Here is a 15,645-nt window from a genome sequence, read left to right on the forward strand (position 1 = left end):
AGTCTACAGCAAAAAGAAGGGAATTGGCCTCACTGATCCAATACTTTTGGAGGGGACTGTATATTCGATTTTAAATAATTGATGCAAAATTGAATTTTAAATGTTCAAATCTTTTTGAGATGCAATGAAAAAATAATGTTAAAAAACTTCTGACAAAAGTACAGCAAAACTTACTGTATAAGACACTTTTGATACCTTTGTGTTCACCTGAAAGTGACCTTTGTCCTCTGTACGGGTGCTGGAAACAAAGTGAGGTGGGCTTGTTTTAATGACTATCTCCCTCATTAGATGCATTTAAAGAAATCAGGATATACTTTCTGAATATAAATTTATTATAGGATAGCCCCTCATGATTCAGCCTCTCATTTTCCCTACATAAATAGTAAATATTACATAAAAATACCTTATGGAGTGTTAGTTTGATTGAAAAGACTTCTAAATTCAAGACAAAAAGCCAAATGGTTGCCAGCAGTGTGTGTGTCTGTAGCTCACGAATATCTCCACCGTAGGCTGAGCTCGACTCTCATAGCTGGCAGGGTAGTGCTGATGGATAATTCTTGAAGGAGCTCAACATCTGCATTGAAATCACACGTTTCTGAACTCAATGGAAGTCTTCACACAGGAACACAGTTTAGATTCTATATCCAAGATATCTTCACTTTATCCCTGGGTTCATTTTGACTTCATTATTGTACAGCTGAAGGAGGCGGAGACACGGCATCCATCTTTATATAGTGTCAGTGGTTGTAACCATCATTGCTGTCCCTATAGAGTGACCTAGATTAGTCAAAAAAACTGTTTATGAGCATTGTGAATATGAATTGATGACTGTATGAGTCCATGGGTGACGGATTTGTCTGATTGGCTAGATAAAGATAAGACGTGGTTTGATAAGCAGCTGACGCACATTTAATTCCAAACTACAGAAAGGCAGTAATCACATCAGACTGTATTAGATTATTTTTATGGTTTAGGTAAACTTGAATGAAGAGAGAGAGGAAGAGAACTGTTTTATTTATCACACACAAATACCAAATACATGGAAGAATAACTTCTCCCCTCTCTGACACCCTCTGCCTCTCCGCAGTATCTGTTGAGCGACACAGAAATCAAAATCAAGACGGCGCTGTGGATGGCAGAAAACTCCGACTACCTCAAAGAGCAGAAAGGTACTTTCAGAATAAATCACCATTTCTCTCCTGGTTTTGTTTTGAGGCAGAGTGTAGGTTGTCCCGAGATCTACCTTCCCCTTTTCCATGTTTTATCAGCCAAACAGAGTTAAACCTCCAGCTGAACCCACCAGCTTATGTTCTGTGGTAATTTCCCACCTTGTTGTGTTGTGTTGTTTTTATCTCAAAGTTTGTGTGTTCAGACTCTTTCTTGTCTCTGCTTTCAGAAAAGGAAGCAAAGATAGCAAAGGAGAAGGAGCTCGGGATCTACAAAGAGAAGAAGGTAACAGTATTCAGACTTTAAGAGATAAGGGAGTCAGAGCCTGGAACAAAGAGGAGGAGGCTGTGCACTTATCGGTCAGGCCGCTTCATGAAGTTAAAATGAAGTGAGAATGAAAGTCGGAGCAGAGGAGAGATGGAAAACAGGGAAACAGAACCAAACAGACGCAGATGGAGCAGAAGTCAGATCTCTAGGACTAACTCTGTCCTTTTCTTTCTCCATCTAATGCCTGTCAATCAATCAATCAATCAATCAGTCAATCAATAAATCAGTCAATCAATCAATCAGTCAATCAATCAATCAATCAATCAGTCAATCAATCAATCGATCGATCGATCGATCGATTGATCGATCGGTCGGTCGGTCGGTCGGTCGGTCGGTCGGTCGGTCGGTCGGTCGGTCGGTCGGACGGTCGGTCGGTCGGTCGGTCGGGTGGTCGGTCGGGCGGGCGGGCGGGCGGGCGGGCGGGCGGGCGGGCGGGCGGGCGGGCGGGCGGGCGGTCAGTCAGTCTTTATTTGTATAGCACCAAATCACAACAAACGTTATCTCAAGACATTTTTACAAACAGAGCAGGTCTAGACCACTCTATGTCAAATTATGAACAGAGACCCAACACCAAGACAGGATAAGACTCAGTCTGACCCCACCTTAATCCACCATGAGCATTACACCTCACAGTATTTAGCTAGTTACAGTGGAGAGGAAAAACTTCCTTTTAACAGCCATCTGTCTCGACCCAGTTGGGTCTGGAAAGACAGATAGAGGAGAATAAGAGAGAGAGGGAGAGGTGATAGTGATGAGACCAGTAGTAGTAGCTGTTGCCGCTGGAGTCCAGCACGTCCGTATCAGCTGGAGTCCAGAACGTCCACAGTAGGAGGACGTCTACGGCAGCTCAGAGGAACCTACGAGACAAGGGAGCTCAGGGACTCCAGAAAGGTCTATGGTTAGTAACTTTAATGGGACAGGGAGAGTTAAAGTAAGTGATGAGGGGGTTGGGGGGAAGGGGGTGAGATAGGATCCCAGTGTCAGTGTGTCAGTTCCCCCGGCAGTCTAAGCCTATAGCAGCATAACTAAGAGCTGGTCCAAGCCTGATCCAGCTCTAACTATAAGCTTTATCCAAAAGGAAAGTTTGAAGCCTACTCTTAAAAGTTGAGAGGGTCACTCCAAATAATCCAAATACTACCATTAAAATAGAGGACAGCAGCTAATCTCCACATTTCCACCCTGAAGCCAGATCAAGATGTCATGATCTAATCCAGTTATAGATGTGTTTGTTTCTGTCATTCTTGCATCATTACAAGTTGCACATTCTGAGTCGGGTTGACTGTGAGACAGATGCAGAGTTGAGCAGATGATCATACAAACTAAACACAGACAGGCAGTCAGACAGCTACTCCCGTGAAACTGGTTCCCTCTCGTTTCCTGTTCCTGGTTTTGGCAGCACATAGACCTTCTGATAGACCCAACATCTGTTCGCTGGTTTTAACTAGCTGAATTAACTGCAGTGCAACAGACCTCTAATGAGACACGCAGCCTCCCGACAGCACTGATCCAACCAACGCTGACAAATTAGCCCGAAAATAAATAAATAACTGAAATAGAGGACACTCTTGTTATTTTCATGCATGACGGAGTGACTGTGGTTTTGTAGTTTGGACACATAACGTCCTGAGTTGCTGCTGCTGTAAGGGATTTTAAGTTTAATTGCCTGAAGAGCACGTCGATGCTGCGTGATATGTGTTTAAAAGTTTATTCTCAGTGAAGAGAAGTTGAGCTGATGTGTGCCTCTTAATTTCATGGAGGTCAAGGTGAACATTGAATCCCCCCAAACTGGATGATGACCCCAATCTGGTGTCTTAATTGGGATACATTTGCTGGTTATATAAAAATGGATTGAGCGGTAAACTTGCTTCAGCCCTGATCTGAAGTCACTCAGACATATTTCTAAGGGGGCAAATCTTTCTCATCCAGGACCTTCGTGGTCTAACAGGAGCAGGAAGATTCCCAGATAACATTCAATCCTGTGCTGAGAAGAACTGGAGTAAATTCTGTATCAGGATCTGATCTGTCTATGATGTTGCTCTGCGATCACTGTAAGGATGTTCTTGGGTTGGTCATTCATGTTAGAAAATGATGTCACTTCTTAAAGCTCAAAACGGATCACAAGGAAGAGAACATGTTTACTGTAGAACAACTAATCTTACTTTTTGTTTGAGTTCCTGTTTGATATACATGTTGGCATCGGGGCAATGGTGTGGCATGTGCAATAAGTAAGGGATAATGAATGAGACCATAGACTGTATAAATAATGGACGTAGTATCCGTGACGTCACCCATCTGTTTCTGAAGCGCTGTTTTGAAGCCAATTGATGGTGGCAGCCATATTGGAAATGCTGAACTCAACTGCTGTGGAGCCAGTGTGACGTAAAGAGGCGGGCTATGAGCTTCCTAGCCAACAGCTACAGTCAGTCAATCAAGTCAGCTGTACCTCTCTTAATGGAAAACCCGTAATCTTGATACCTTTGAAATTGCTGCGTTATAAAAAAAGTCACCCCTGTACTAGGGCTGTCAATGAATATTCTAAATTTGAATATATATTTGAATATTAAAAAAAAACGGAGATTCGATTGTGAAAAAAAACACGTCAGCGGCTGCTTTGCGAGTGGGCGCACTGCATGACGGGTCAGGGACAGGTCACAGGAGTCACACATGCACAGCGTGAAGCAGACGGCAGAGAGACATCTTTCCATCCCCGGATCCTCAGTGCGCTCTGAACGCGTCTTTTCCTCTGCTGGGAACATAGTGAATAAAAAGAGATCTGGCCTCTTCACACTGACTGTCTTCTTCACATGTGGACTGTCTTCTTCACATGTGGACTGTCTTCTTCACATGTGGACTGTCTTCTTCACATGTGGACTGTCTTCTTCACATGTGGACTGTCTTCTTCACATGTGGACTGTCTTCTTCACATGTGGACTGTCTTCTTCACATGTGGACTGGCCTCTTCACATGTGGACTGTCTTCTTCACATGTGGACTGGCCTCTTCACATGTGGACTGTCTTCTTCACATGTGGACTGTCTTCTTCACATGTGGACTGGCCTCTTCACATGTGGACTGTCTTCTTCACATGTGGACTGTCTTCTTCACATGTGGACTGTCTTCTTCACATGTGGACTGGCCTCTTCACATGTGGACTGTCTTCTTCACATGTGGACTGGCCTCTTCACATGTGGACTGTCTTCTTCACATGTGGACTGTCTTCTTCACATGTGGACTGGCCTCTTCTCATGTGGATTGTCTTCTTCACATGTGGACTGTCTTCTTCACATGTGGACTGTCTTCTTCACATGTGGACTGGCCTCTTCACATGTGGACTGTCTTCTTCACATGTGGACTGTGTTCTTCACATGTGGACTGTCTTCTTCACATGTGGACTGGCCTCTTCACATGTGGACTGGCCTCTTCACATGTGGACTGTCTTCTTCACATGTGGACTGTCTTCTTCACATGTGGACTGGCCTCTTCACATGTGGACTGGCCTCTTCACATGTGGACTGTCTTCTTCACATGTGGACTGGCCTCTTCACATGTGGACTGTCTTCTTCACATGTGGACTGGCCTCTTCACATTTGGACTGTCTTCTTCACATGTGGACTGTCTTCTTCACATGTGGACTGTCTTCTTCACATGTGGACTGGCCTCTTCACATGTGGACTGTCTTCTTCACATGTGGACTGGCCTCTTCACATGTGGACTGTCTTCTTCACATGTGGACTGTCTTCTTCACATGTGGACTGTCTTCTTCACATGTGGACTGTGTTCTTCACATGTGGACTGTCTTCTTAACATGTGGACTGTCTTCTTCACATGTGGACTGTCTTCTTCACATGTGGACTGGCCTCTTCACATGTGGACTGGCCTCTTCACACGTGGACTGTCTTCTTTACATGTGGACTGTCTTCTTCACATGTGGACTGTATTCTTCACATGTGGACTGGCCTCTTCACATGTGGACTGTCTTCTTCACATGTGGACTGTCTTCTTCACATGTGGACTGTATTCTTCACATGTGGACTGGCCTCTTCACATGTGGACTGTCTTCTTCACATGTGGACTGGCCTCTTCACATGTGGACTGTCTTCTTCACATGTGGACTGTCTTCTTCACATGTGGACTGGCCTCTTCACATGTGGACTGTCTTCTTCACATGTGGACTGTCTTCTTCACATGTGGACTGGCCTCTTCACATGTGGACTGTCTTCTTCACATGTGGACTGTCTTCTTCACATGTGGACTGTCTTCTTCACATGTGGACTGGCCTCTTCACATGTGGACTGTCTTCTTCACATGTGGACTGTCTTCTTCACATGTGGACTGGCCTCTTCACATGTGGACTGTCTTCTTCACATGTGGACTGGCCTCTTCACATGTGGACTGTCTTCTTCACATGTGGACTGTGAAGGGGGGCGAGCGAGCGGTGAGAGGTCTACGGTCTTAAAAGTGTTAAAGTATAGACCATTAGGTCATTTACTTGTTTTGTAATGTGTAGGTATGTTTTAGGCATGTTAGATCTTAAATAAAAACACAGATACAAGTAGTTATGTCTCCTTGTATCAGTTTGTCCACCTGTTATTGACATAATGCCCAAATATAGATATTCCAATGGTTCGAACCTGTGTTTTTTTTTAGAGCGAATATTCGAACGTCATTTTGGAGCAATTTTGACAGCCCTACCCCGTACAGTGTGTGCCGATCGAGAAATGAGCTATCCAGACTACACTCGTTTTTGGTACCAGGCTGTAAACATGTTTATTTCTGCTGTAAAGATCGTCTCTTTGAATTGGTGTGTATGTGGTCTCCGGTACTTCTGGAGCCAGCCTCAAGTGGATCCTCAATGAACTGCAGTTTTTAGCACTTCCACATTGGCCTCAATTCTCGTGGCCGGAGGTTGCTGCTTGGTATCATTGGCTAGCCTGTCCTGTTCGATGAGGTGTTTGTGTTGCTGCTCCTGACAGCCAATCATAAACTAGAACCATGAAAGTAGATTTGTGTTCACTTGTGAGGACCATCAGAGATACAGAAGCCAGTTTTTGGGTCAGTTCTTTGTGCATCAACATTGCTGTGACAGAATCAATATAACACTATTTGAGATGGTTCTAAGTAGTGATAGTGTATGCATGCATGTGTATGCATCTAAATAAGATCTATTAATCATCGATTTATTTTAAAACTTACACTAAATAACGTGTTTTATTTTTTTACCCAGCCCAGAGCACCCAATCGAAGACGTCCCCCCATCCGAGCCAACACAGCCGACGAGGCCATCGAGAAGATGCTGGAACAGAAGAGGATCTCCACCAAGATCAACTACGACGTCCTCAAGGACCTCAACATCAAGCCGGCTGCCAGTCCGGCTCGCCCGGTCGAATCTCCAAAGAAGGAGCCGGCGACCCCCAAACTGACCCCGCGTAACCGCAAACCTGTGCGATCTTCACTCAGCCTCAGCATGCCGCTCAGCACCCTGGGAAAAAGGTGGGTGGAAAGCATGTTTTTGTACTTGTAAGCAGGTGCATGAATCATATTTGAGAAGGTTCTAGTGTGTGGTTTTCTCATTGAGTGAATACAGCTTCACCAAAGGAAAGGACAAAAGTTTATTAAGACAAACTCACACAGATGGCTTCTTTCTCAGCTCTTCTGCTCCAGAGAAGTCCTCTCTTCTTGATGAGACAATCAGAATCTCCACAATCACTTTCTGTGTGTTTCTTTCTGAGTACAGGACCAGCTTTGAGTTGTTTCTTTGAGTTGTTTCTTAGAGGTTCCAGGAAATGCTAGAAATTGCGAACTGAAATGAAAGAGGAAGATAGTTCAGGGGAAGTGGAAATACAGGAAGAAAATCACAGCACTTAACCTCAAAATAAAACCCAGGGAGCTTTAAGCGGTTCAATTTGTGACATTTAACTGAGCGAGAGTGTGTGAGGATGTACTCTGGTTGGGTTATAGCTTACATATGCTACAAGGTAATGTCAGCCTCTGGTTGAGTGCATGAAAAACAACATGCAGCATACAGAATGTTTACTGTGATGTTTGTGATTGAATGTTAGCCACTCAGTAAACACAGGTCTGAAAATCTCTGCTCTCAGTCTTTGGTCTCAGGTCTAATGGTCTGAAAACGTTGTGACAGTGGAACGTGTCATTTTGAAAGTTTGAACCTTTTTTCTAGTTTTTGCTTCATGTCCAAACTGTGACCTTCTGGTATTTTTTTTCTGCTCCTAAGAGCTTCCATTGGTCATTCTTCACCAAGATGTTGTCTGAATAGAGTGAGGGCATAAAACTGTTTAGAAACTCTGAATTAAAAAGGATCTTTTACCAAATCAAACCTAAACTAAAAAGGTAATTATTCAGTCTGGCTTTTATTTAGGATTTAACTATTCTTATACTTTAGTATACTTTTTACTATTATATCGATTTTGATGTTGTTTTAATATTTTATTAACTTGAACTGTTTATTTCATTTTCATTGATTTATTGATTAAAAAAATTTATCTCCTCAGTTTTATTGATATCCTTAAAGGTGACATATCATGCAAAATGGACTTTTTAATGGTTCTCTACCTGAAATATGTTTCCCTGGCATGTCTACAAACCCCCCGAGAATGAAAAAAATCCATTCTGCCCCTGTTCTGATTTCTCCACCTTTCTGTAAATGTGTGTGAAACCAGCCGTTTCAGACTTCAGTGCTTTTGTTACGTAACAACAATATCCGGTCTGTAACGGAGTCAGAGCTCGGAGCTTGTTCAGCCCATAGACTGTATAAAATAATACTGAATCCCTCCTCTGTTTTTCATTACCTGCACACATGTGCTAACAAGGAGCTTAGGAGGGAGGCATGCTAGTTGTAGGCTGTCTTAATAAACACAAAGGTCGGTTTTACTCCCCACGTCTGCAGATTTGAAGATCTAGTGGATGATTTTTACTTATCATGGATAAGTGCTAGCGCTAGTTAGCATAGCTACATGTCGTAGCTGTAGCTGTGTACCAAGACACACGTCTACATACTGACAAATAAAACAACAAGAAACACTAAATCTGTGACCAATCCTTCAGAAAGGTCCCGCTGCCTTTCTGGCAGAGGTCGGGTTTACTCCCCACGTCTGCAGATTTGAAAATCTAGTGGATGATTTTTATTTATCATGGATAAGTGCTAGCGCTAGTTAGCATAGCCACATAGCTACATGTTGGTAGCTGTGTACCAAGACACACCTCGACATACTGATAAATAAAACAACAAGAAACACTAAATCTGTGACCAATCCTTCAGAAAGGTCCTGCTACAGGCGCCTCTCCGTCAGGATCAGATTCTGGATCAGATTCAGAGGGTTGAAGTAACGTGATCTCTGAGCAGCCGTGTATATTCAGCCAACATGTAAACATTAGATCAACGTGCTGGACAGCCGAGGCACATCCACTTCCTGAGGGGGCGTGGTCAGAGAGAAAACAGAGTGTTCTGAGGAGGGCTGAAGAAGAGGGTTTTTCAGGCATGCCAAAATCTGATTTCAAAGTGTTTTTTTGAGCATAAACTTCAAAGACATGTTTTGGGGACCTCTTAGACCAATATATATTGATGAAAAAAGCGTGATATGTCACCTTTAATTTTATTTTAAACTTACTCCTTACCCTTTTTAATTTATTTGTTTTAACTATTTATATTCTTAATATAAATTTGATGCTTTAATTTATTTTAATTACCATTTTATTGTTGGTGGTTTGCATCAGTCTCTATTTTAAAATATATACATATTTTTTTAATATGTCTTGCCTTTATTTTATTTCTGCTTCTTTCTTGTTTTCAATTGCTGTAAAGCACTTTGGGTTGCATTTGACTTGTATGAAAGCTGCTCTATAAATAAAGCTTGATTGATTGATTTGAAATTCTGAACAAGAAACTCTTTAACAAACATCGCAGGAATTTATCAACGTTTGGGGACGCAAGAGCGAACGGTTAAGCCTCCTTGACGTGGTGTGGGCCTTAATTTTGGTGCCCACTAGATAACTCCCTTTATGTGCTGGCTGTCACTGCCCATATATAAGGTCAGAGCTGGGGAACTATTGATGGTCAAATGGTAGGGTAGGTAATATTAGTATTGTCAATACTTGATGTTTGCAGGGAGCCTGGGTCTGTTGAATCAATCAATCAAGCTTTATTTATAGAGCAGCGTTCATACAATTCAAATGCAATTCAAAGAGTTTTACAGCAATTAAAAAAAATACAAATAAATTATGTAATGACTAAATATTAAAGAACTGGATTAAGAAGTAACACCAATTGAAATAAAGTTATTATAAATAAACAACAAAATAAATATTTAAGAAATAAGTGAATTAAAGTGAAAACATAAATAGTAAAGGTCAAAATAAAAGTAAGAGAAACTAAAGCAATAAAAATAAGAATTAAAGTTTGTAGTTAGATGATCAAAATTAAAGAGTTAAAACAGCATGAGAAAAAATCTATGAATAAAACTATAGAATATTAAAAATTGATATAAAGTTGCATCACAATGATGAATGAAAAAAAGTTGAAGGTGTAAATGTTGTTTTAATATGTATGTACATTTATGCGGGGTTGATTCCCTTTTGGATATGGCCCCAATGACCCAATGAAGAACTGTAGTTTTTGGCGCCTCTGCATTGGCTTCATATTTCCCACTGGAGAAGCCCAGAGATCACCTCTCCAGACCGATGTTTAGGTCAGATCCAGGTGTGTAATAAAACAGCTGAAGTAGCCCTGAGCTGTGGGGCGTACGTCTAAAGCAGAGATGAGTAGAGGGCTGAGGAGGTCTTTGAAGCTTACGTCTGTATAACCTCGACATCTTCACTGTTTCATCTTCAAACTTGTTCTCTTCAGCCTCCAAATCTGATGGTTTATCAGATTTCTCTCAGCTCCCTCTGAACACCGTGAAGCTTTTATCCAGCGTTCTTCAAACATACAGTACAACTTCCCCACACCTGTGATCTGACTTTGATGCGTAATATCTCTGGAGTTCCCCTTGAAACACAAATCCTCTGACGTAGAGCTTGGCACCGCTCACTGTTTTTCCTCTTTGCATCGAGTTGTTCTGTACATTTCTCTCATGTAGCGTTACACCTGCTGTCAAAGGAGCAAATTAAACATGTCTAATTCAGAGTAAGTGAACATGAGCACAGTGATGTCATTGATACCATCTGCTGTGTGAGCTATCCTGCCATGTTTTGGATGCTCTTTTCAAAACAGATTCTGTGGATGGCAGATAAATAGAAGTTAAATATTTCAGCCACTGTACAAACAATATCCTCCCTATCATCTTTATTGATAATTACAGTGATCCTTTCTGTCGTTAACTTCTTATCAAGCTCTAATATACCCCTGGTGAACAACATCTTAAGTGCATGAATCCATAGTTAATTACGTTTGGGCTTCCCCAGTCCCTCAAACGGTTAAATAATCCTCAAGCAAACAGCAGATGCTCCATTAAAAGAAGACGAGTTGGATGAGGAGTGTTTACACATGTCTGATGCAACACCAGCCGTCCCTCCTCTGCCACCAGGGTTCAAATCCTCCCCTTTTCCTGGCACGTGGCGGTGGCTCCACTCCCTAACGATGAGGCTGCACTTCTCCCCTCGCCCAGAATAATCACCTGCGACAGGAGGACAGATGCTCAGTTTTGTCGAGGGGGGTTTTCTGCTTCCCTGCTCTTGTGGGATTTTTTTCTTTTTTCCAGAGATGCACCTTCTCTGCCAGGATTTGTCTCTGGCTGTTGCTCTCTCCCCTCCTTTTCACGACATGCATTCACAGGCTGATCCTCACCGAGCCTTTCACATGAATTTAATGGGTTTTCTGCAGCGAGGAGAGAAACTGAGAGGAGCTTTTTGGGTTTGTTTGGTGTTGGTGGAAATTGGATTGCTCTGACTGTTTTTTTTTTTTTTAAAGCTCTTTCAGTTAATATTGGATTTAAGGAACCATCATGAGCCTTTGTTGCAGACTAATAGCTGACTCCTCTTTCTGTATTTAGCTGCACTTTGCAGACTTCCTTAACTAAGTCTTGTGCCGTAAATGTCTTAGACTCACTGTGGCGTTTCAGCCTCTCTTTTACTCTGACTGCAGTTAAGATACATTTTTTAAAAGTAATTTTTTTGGGGCATTTTCGCCTTTATTAACAGGACATCTGAAGATATACAGGACATGTGGGGAGCAGAGACTGGGGGAAGACATGCAGCAAATAATTAAGGCCGGGAGTCGAGTCAGCAACCTCTGGGACGAGGACTATAGCCTCTGTATAGTAGACCGCTAGGCCACCGTTAATAGAATTTTTAGAGCTAGTTCAATCTCAAGAAAAAAAACCGTCTTTAACAAAACATGTCCATCAACCACGTCCTTATGACAAGAGATGAAGACACAGGTTAAAACAAGAGAACAGTCTCATTATAGGCTGCATCTCAAAGCTCTTAGGTTCCATCTTCGCGTCCTTCACTCGCGTCCTTCACTCGCATGTTCACTCGTGCCGTTCACTCGCCTCCTTCACTCGCGTCCTTCACTCGCGTCCTTCACTCGCGTCCTTCACTCGTGTCCTTCACTCGCGTCTTAGTCCTGCCCACCAGAGATGCGAGGAAATGAAACGAGAGGAGAGAGGAAACGAGGAGATTTATTTTTTGAGACATGAGACGTCCTTTCTTCCGGAGCCTCTCGTGAAGCGACATCGGTTCCTGATGAATATATTGAATTTATGATTTAATATTCAGTATTTTATTTTTAAAACTCACATCAAACACTTTTCAACCTCAACTCATCACATACAGACTGTTTAGAAACCAACTATGTTTATGGTCTGTTTCAGGGCACCCTTAGTGACTGTTTTAAGGTCTGTTTCAGGGCACCCTTAGTGACTGTTTTAAGGTCTGTTTCAGGGCACCCTTAGTGACTGTTTTAAGGTCTGTTTCAGGGCACCCTTAGTGACTGTTTTAAGGTCTGTCTCAGGGCACCCTTAGTGACTGTTTTAAGGTCTGTCTCAGGGCACCCTTAGTGACTGTATTAAGGTTTGTTTCAGGGCACCCTTAGTGATCTTTAAGGTCTGTCTCAGGGCACCCTTAGAAACTGTATTAAGGTCTGTCTCAGGGCACCCTTAGAAATTGTATTAAGGTCTGTTTCAGGGCACCCTTAGTGACTGTTTTAAGGTCTGTCTCAGGGCACCCTTAGTGACTGTTTTAAGGTCTGTTTCAGGGCACCCTTAGTGACTGTTTTAAGGTCTGTCTCAGGGCACCCTTAGTGACTGTTTTAAGGTCTGTCTCAGGGCACCCTTAGTGATTGTTTTAAGGTCTGTCTCAGGGCACCCTTAGTGACTGTATTAAGGTCTGTTTCAGGGCACCCTTAGTGACTGTTTTAAGGTCTGTCTCAGGGCACCCTTAGTGACTGTTTTAAGGTCTGTTTCAGGGCACCCTTAGTGACTGTTTTAAGGTCTGTCTCAGGGCACCCTTAGTGACTGTTTTAAGGTCTGTCTCAGGGCACCCTTAGAAACTGTATTAAGGTCTGTCTCAGGGCACCCTTAGTGACTGTATTAAGGTCTGTCTCAGGGCACCCTTAGTGACTGTATTAAGGTTTGTTTCAGGGCACCCTTAGTGATCTTTAAGGTCTGTCTCAGGGCACCCTTAGAAACTGTATTAAGGTCTGTCTCAGGGCACCCTTAGAAATTGTATTAAGGTCTGTTTCAGGGCACCCTTAGTGACTGTTTTAAGGTCTGTCTCAGGGCACCCTTAGTGACTGTTTTAAGTTCTGTTTCAGGGCACCCTTAGTGACTGTTTTAAGGTCTGTCTCAGGGCACCCTTAGTGACTGTTTTAAGGTCTGTCTCAGGGCACCCTTAGTGACTGTTTTAAGGTCCGTCTCAGGGCACCCTTAGTGATTGTTTTAAGGTCTGTCTCAGGGCACCCTTAGTGACTGTATTAAGGTCTGTTTCAGGGCACCCTTAGTGACTGTTTTAAGGTCTGTCTCAGGGCACCCTTAGTGACTGTTTTAAGGTCTGTCTCAGGGCACCCTTAGTGACTGTTTTAAGGTCTGTTTCAGGGCACCCTTAGTGACTGTTCTAAGGTCTGTCTCAGGGCACCCTTAGTGACTGTTTTAAGGTCTGTCTCAGGGCACCCTTAGTGACTGTTTTAAGGTCTGTCTCAGGGCACCCTTAGTGACTGTTTTAAGGTCTGTCTCAGGGCACCCTTAGTGACCTTTAAGGTCTGTCCCAGGGCACCCTTAGTGACTGTTTTAAGGTCTGTGTCAGGGCACCCTTAGTGACTGTGTTAAGGTTTGTCTCAGGGCACCCTTAGTGACTGTTTTAAGGTCTGTCTCAGGGCACCCTTAGTGACTGTTTTAAGGTCTGTTTCAGGGCACCCTTAGTGACTGTTTTAAGGTCTGTCTCAGGGCACCCTTAGTGACTGTTTTAAGGTCTGTCTCAGGGCACCCTTAGTGACTGTTTTAAGGTCTGTTTCAGGGCACCCTTAGTGACTGATTTAAGGTCTGTCTCAGGGCACCCTTAGTGACTGTTTTAAGGTCTGTCTCAGGGCACCCTTAGTGACTGTTTTAAGGTCTGTTTCAGGGCACCCTTAGTGACTGTTTTAAGGTCTGTCTCAGGGAACCCTTAGTGACTGTTTTAAGGTCTGTTTCAGGGCACCCTTAGTGACTGTTTTAAGGTCTGTCTCAGGGCACCCTTAGTGACTGTTTTAAGGTCTGTTTCAGGGCACCCTTAGTGACTGTTTTAAGGTCTGTCTCAGGGCACCCTTAGTGACTGTTTTAAGGTCTGTTTCAGGGCACCCTTAGTGACTGTTTTAAGGTCTGTCTCAGGGCACCCTTAGTGACTGTTTTAAGGTCTGTCTCAGGGCACCCTTAATGACTGTTTTAAGGTCTGTTTCGGGGGAACCCTTAGTGACTGTTTTATGGTCTGTTTCAGGGCACCCTTAGTGACTGTTTTAAGGTCTGTTTCAGGGCACCCTGAGTTACTGTTTTAAGGTCTGTCTCAGGGCACCCTTAGTGACTGTTTTAAGGTCTGTTTCAGGGCACCCTTAGTGAATGTTTTAAGGTCTATCTCAGGGCACCCTTAGTGACTGTTTTAAGGTCTGTCTCAGGGCACCCTTAGTGACTGTTTTAAGGTCTGTCTCAGGGCACCCTTAGTGACTGTGTTAAGGTCTGTCTCAGGGCACCCTTAGTGACTGTGTTAAGGTCTGTCTCAGGGCACCCTTAGTGACTGTGTTAAGGTCTGTCTCAGGGCACCCTTAGTGACTGTTCTAAGGTCTGTCTCAGGGCACCCTTAGTGACTGTGTTAAGTCCTGTCTCAGGGCACCCTTAGTGACTGTTCTAAGGTCTGTCTCAGGGCACCCTTAGTGACTGTGTTAAGGTCTGTCTCAGGGCACCCTTAGTGACTGTTCTAAGGTCTGTCTCAGGGCACCCTTAGTGACTGTTTTAAGGTCTGTTTCAGGGCACCCTTAGTGACTGTGTTAAGGTCTGTGTCAGGGCACCCTTAGTGACTGTTCTAAGGTCTGTTTCAGGGCACCCTTAGTGACTGTTTTAAGGTCTGTCTCAGGGCACCCTTAGTGACTGTTTTAAGGTCTGTCTCAGGGCACCCTTAGTGACTGTTCTAAGGTCTGTCTCAGGGCACCCTTAGTGACTGTTTTAAGGTCTGTCTCAGGGCACCCTTAGTGACTGTTCTAAGGTCTGTTTCAGGGCACCCTTAGTGACTGTTTTAAGGTCTGTCTCAGGGCACCCTTAGTGACTGTTCTAAGGTCTGTCTCAGGGCACCCTTAGTGACTGTTCTAAGGTCTGTCTCAGGGCACCCTTAGTGACTGTGTTAAGTCCTGTCTCAGGGCACCCTTAGTGACTGTTCTAAGGTCTGTCTCAGGGCACCCTTAGTGACTGTGTTAAGGTCTGTCTCAGGGCACCCTTAGTGACTGTTCTAAGGTCTGTCTCAGGGCACCCTTAGTGACTGTTTTAAGGTCTGTTTCAGGGCACCCTTAGTGACTGTGTTAAGGTCTGTGTCAGGGCACCCTTAGTGACTGTTCTAAGGTCTGTTTCAGGGCACCCTTAGTGACTGTTTTAAGGTCTGTCTCAGGGCACCCTTAGTGACTGTTTTAAGGTCTGTCTCAGGGCACCCTTAGTGACTGTTCTAAGGTCTGTCTCAGGGCACC

General features: G+C 43.5%; 1 protein-coding gene across 1 annotated transcript in view; it reads left to right on the forward strand.

Moving 5' to 3' along the window:
* The window catches only part of LOC117806437 (transcription factor IIIB 90 kDa subunit-like), a 180,820-nt gene that overhangs the window by 86,868 nt on the left and 78,307 nt on the right, over positions 1–15,645 (forward strand). The window contains exons 13-15 of the mRNA XM_034675382.1: positions 1,088–1,169; positions 1,397–1,452; positions 6,718–6,983. Coding sequence (XP_034531273.1) covers positions 1,088–1,169; positions 1,397–1,452; positions 6,718–6,983 — 404 coding nt within the window. The remainder of the gene's footprint in view (positions 1–1,087; positions 1,170–1,396; positions 1,453–6,717; positions 6,984–15,645) is intronic.

The sequence above is a fragment of the Notolabrus celidotus genome, chromosome 22, assembly GCF_009762535.1.
Source record: "Notolabrus celidotus isolate fNotCel1 chromosome 22, fNotCel1.pri, whole genome shotgun sequence".
Classification (NCBI taxonomy): Eukaryota; Metazoa; Chordata; class Actinopteri; order Labriformes; family Labridae; genus Notolabrus; species Notolabrus celidotus.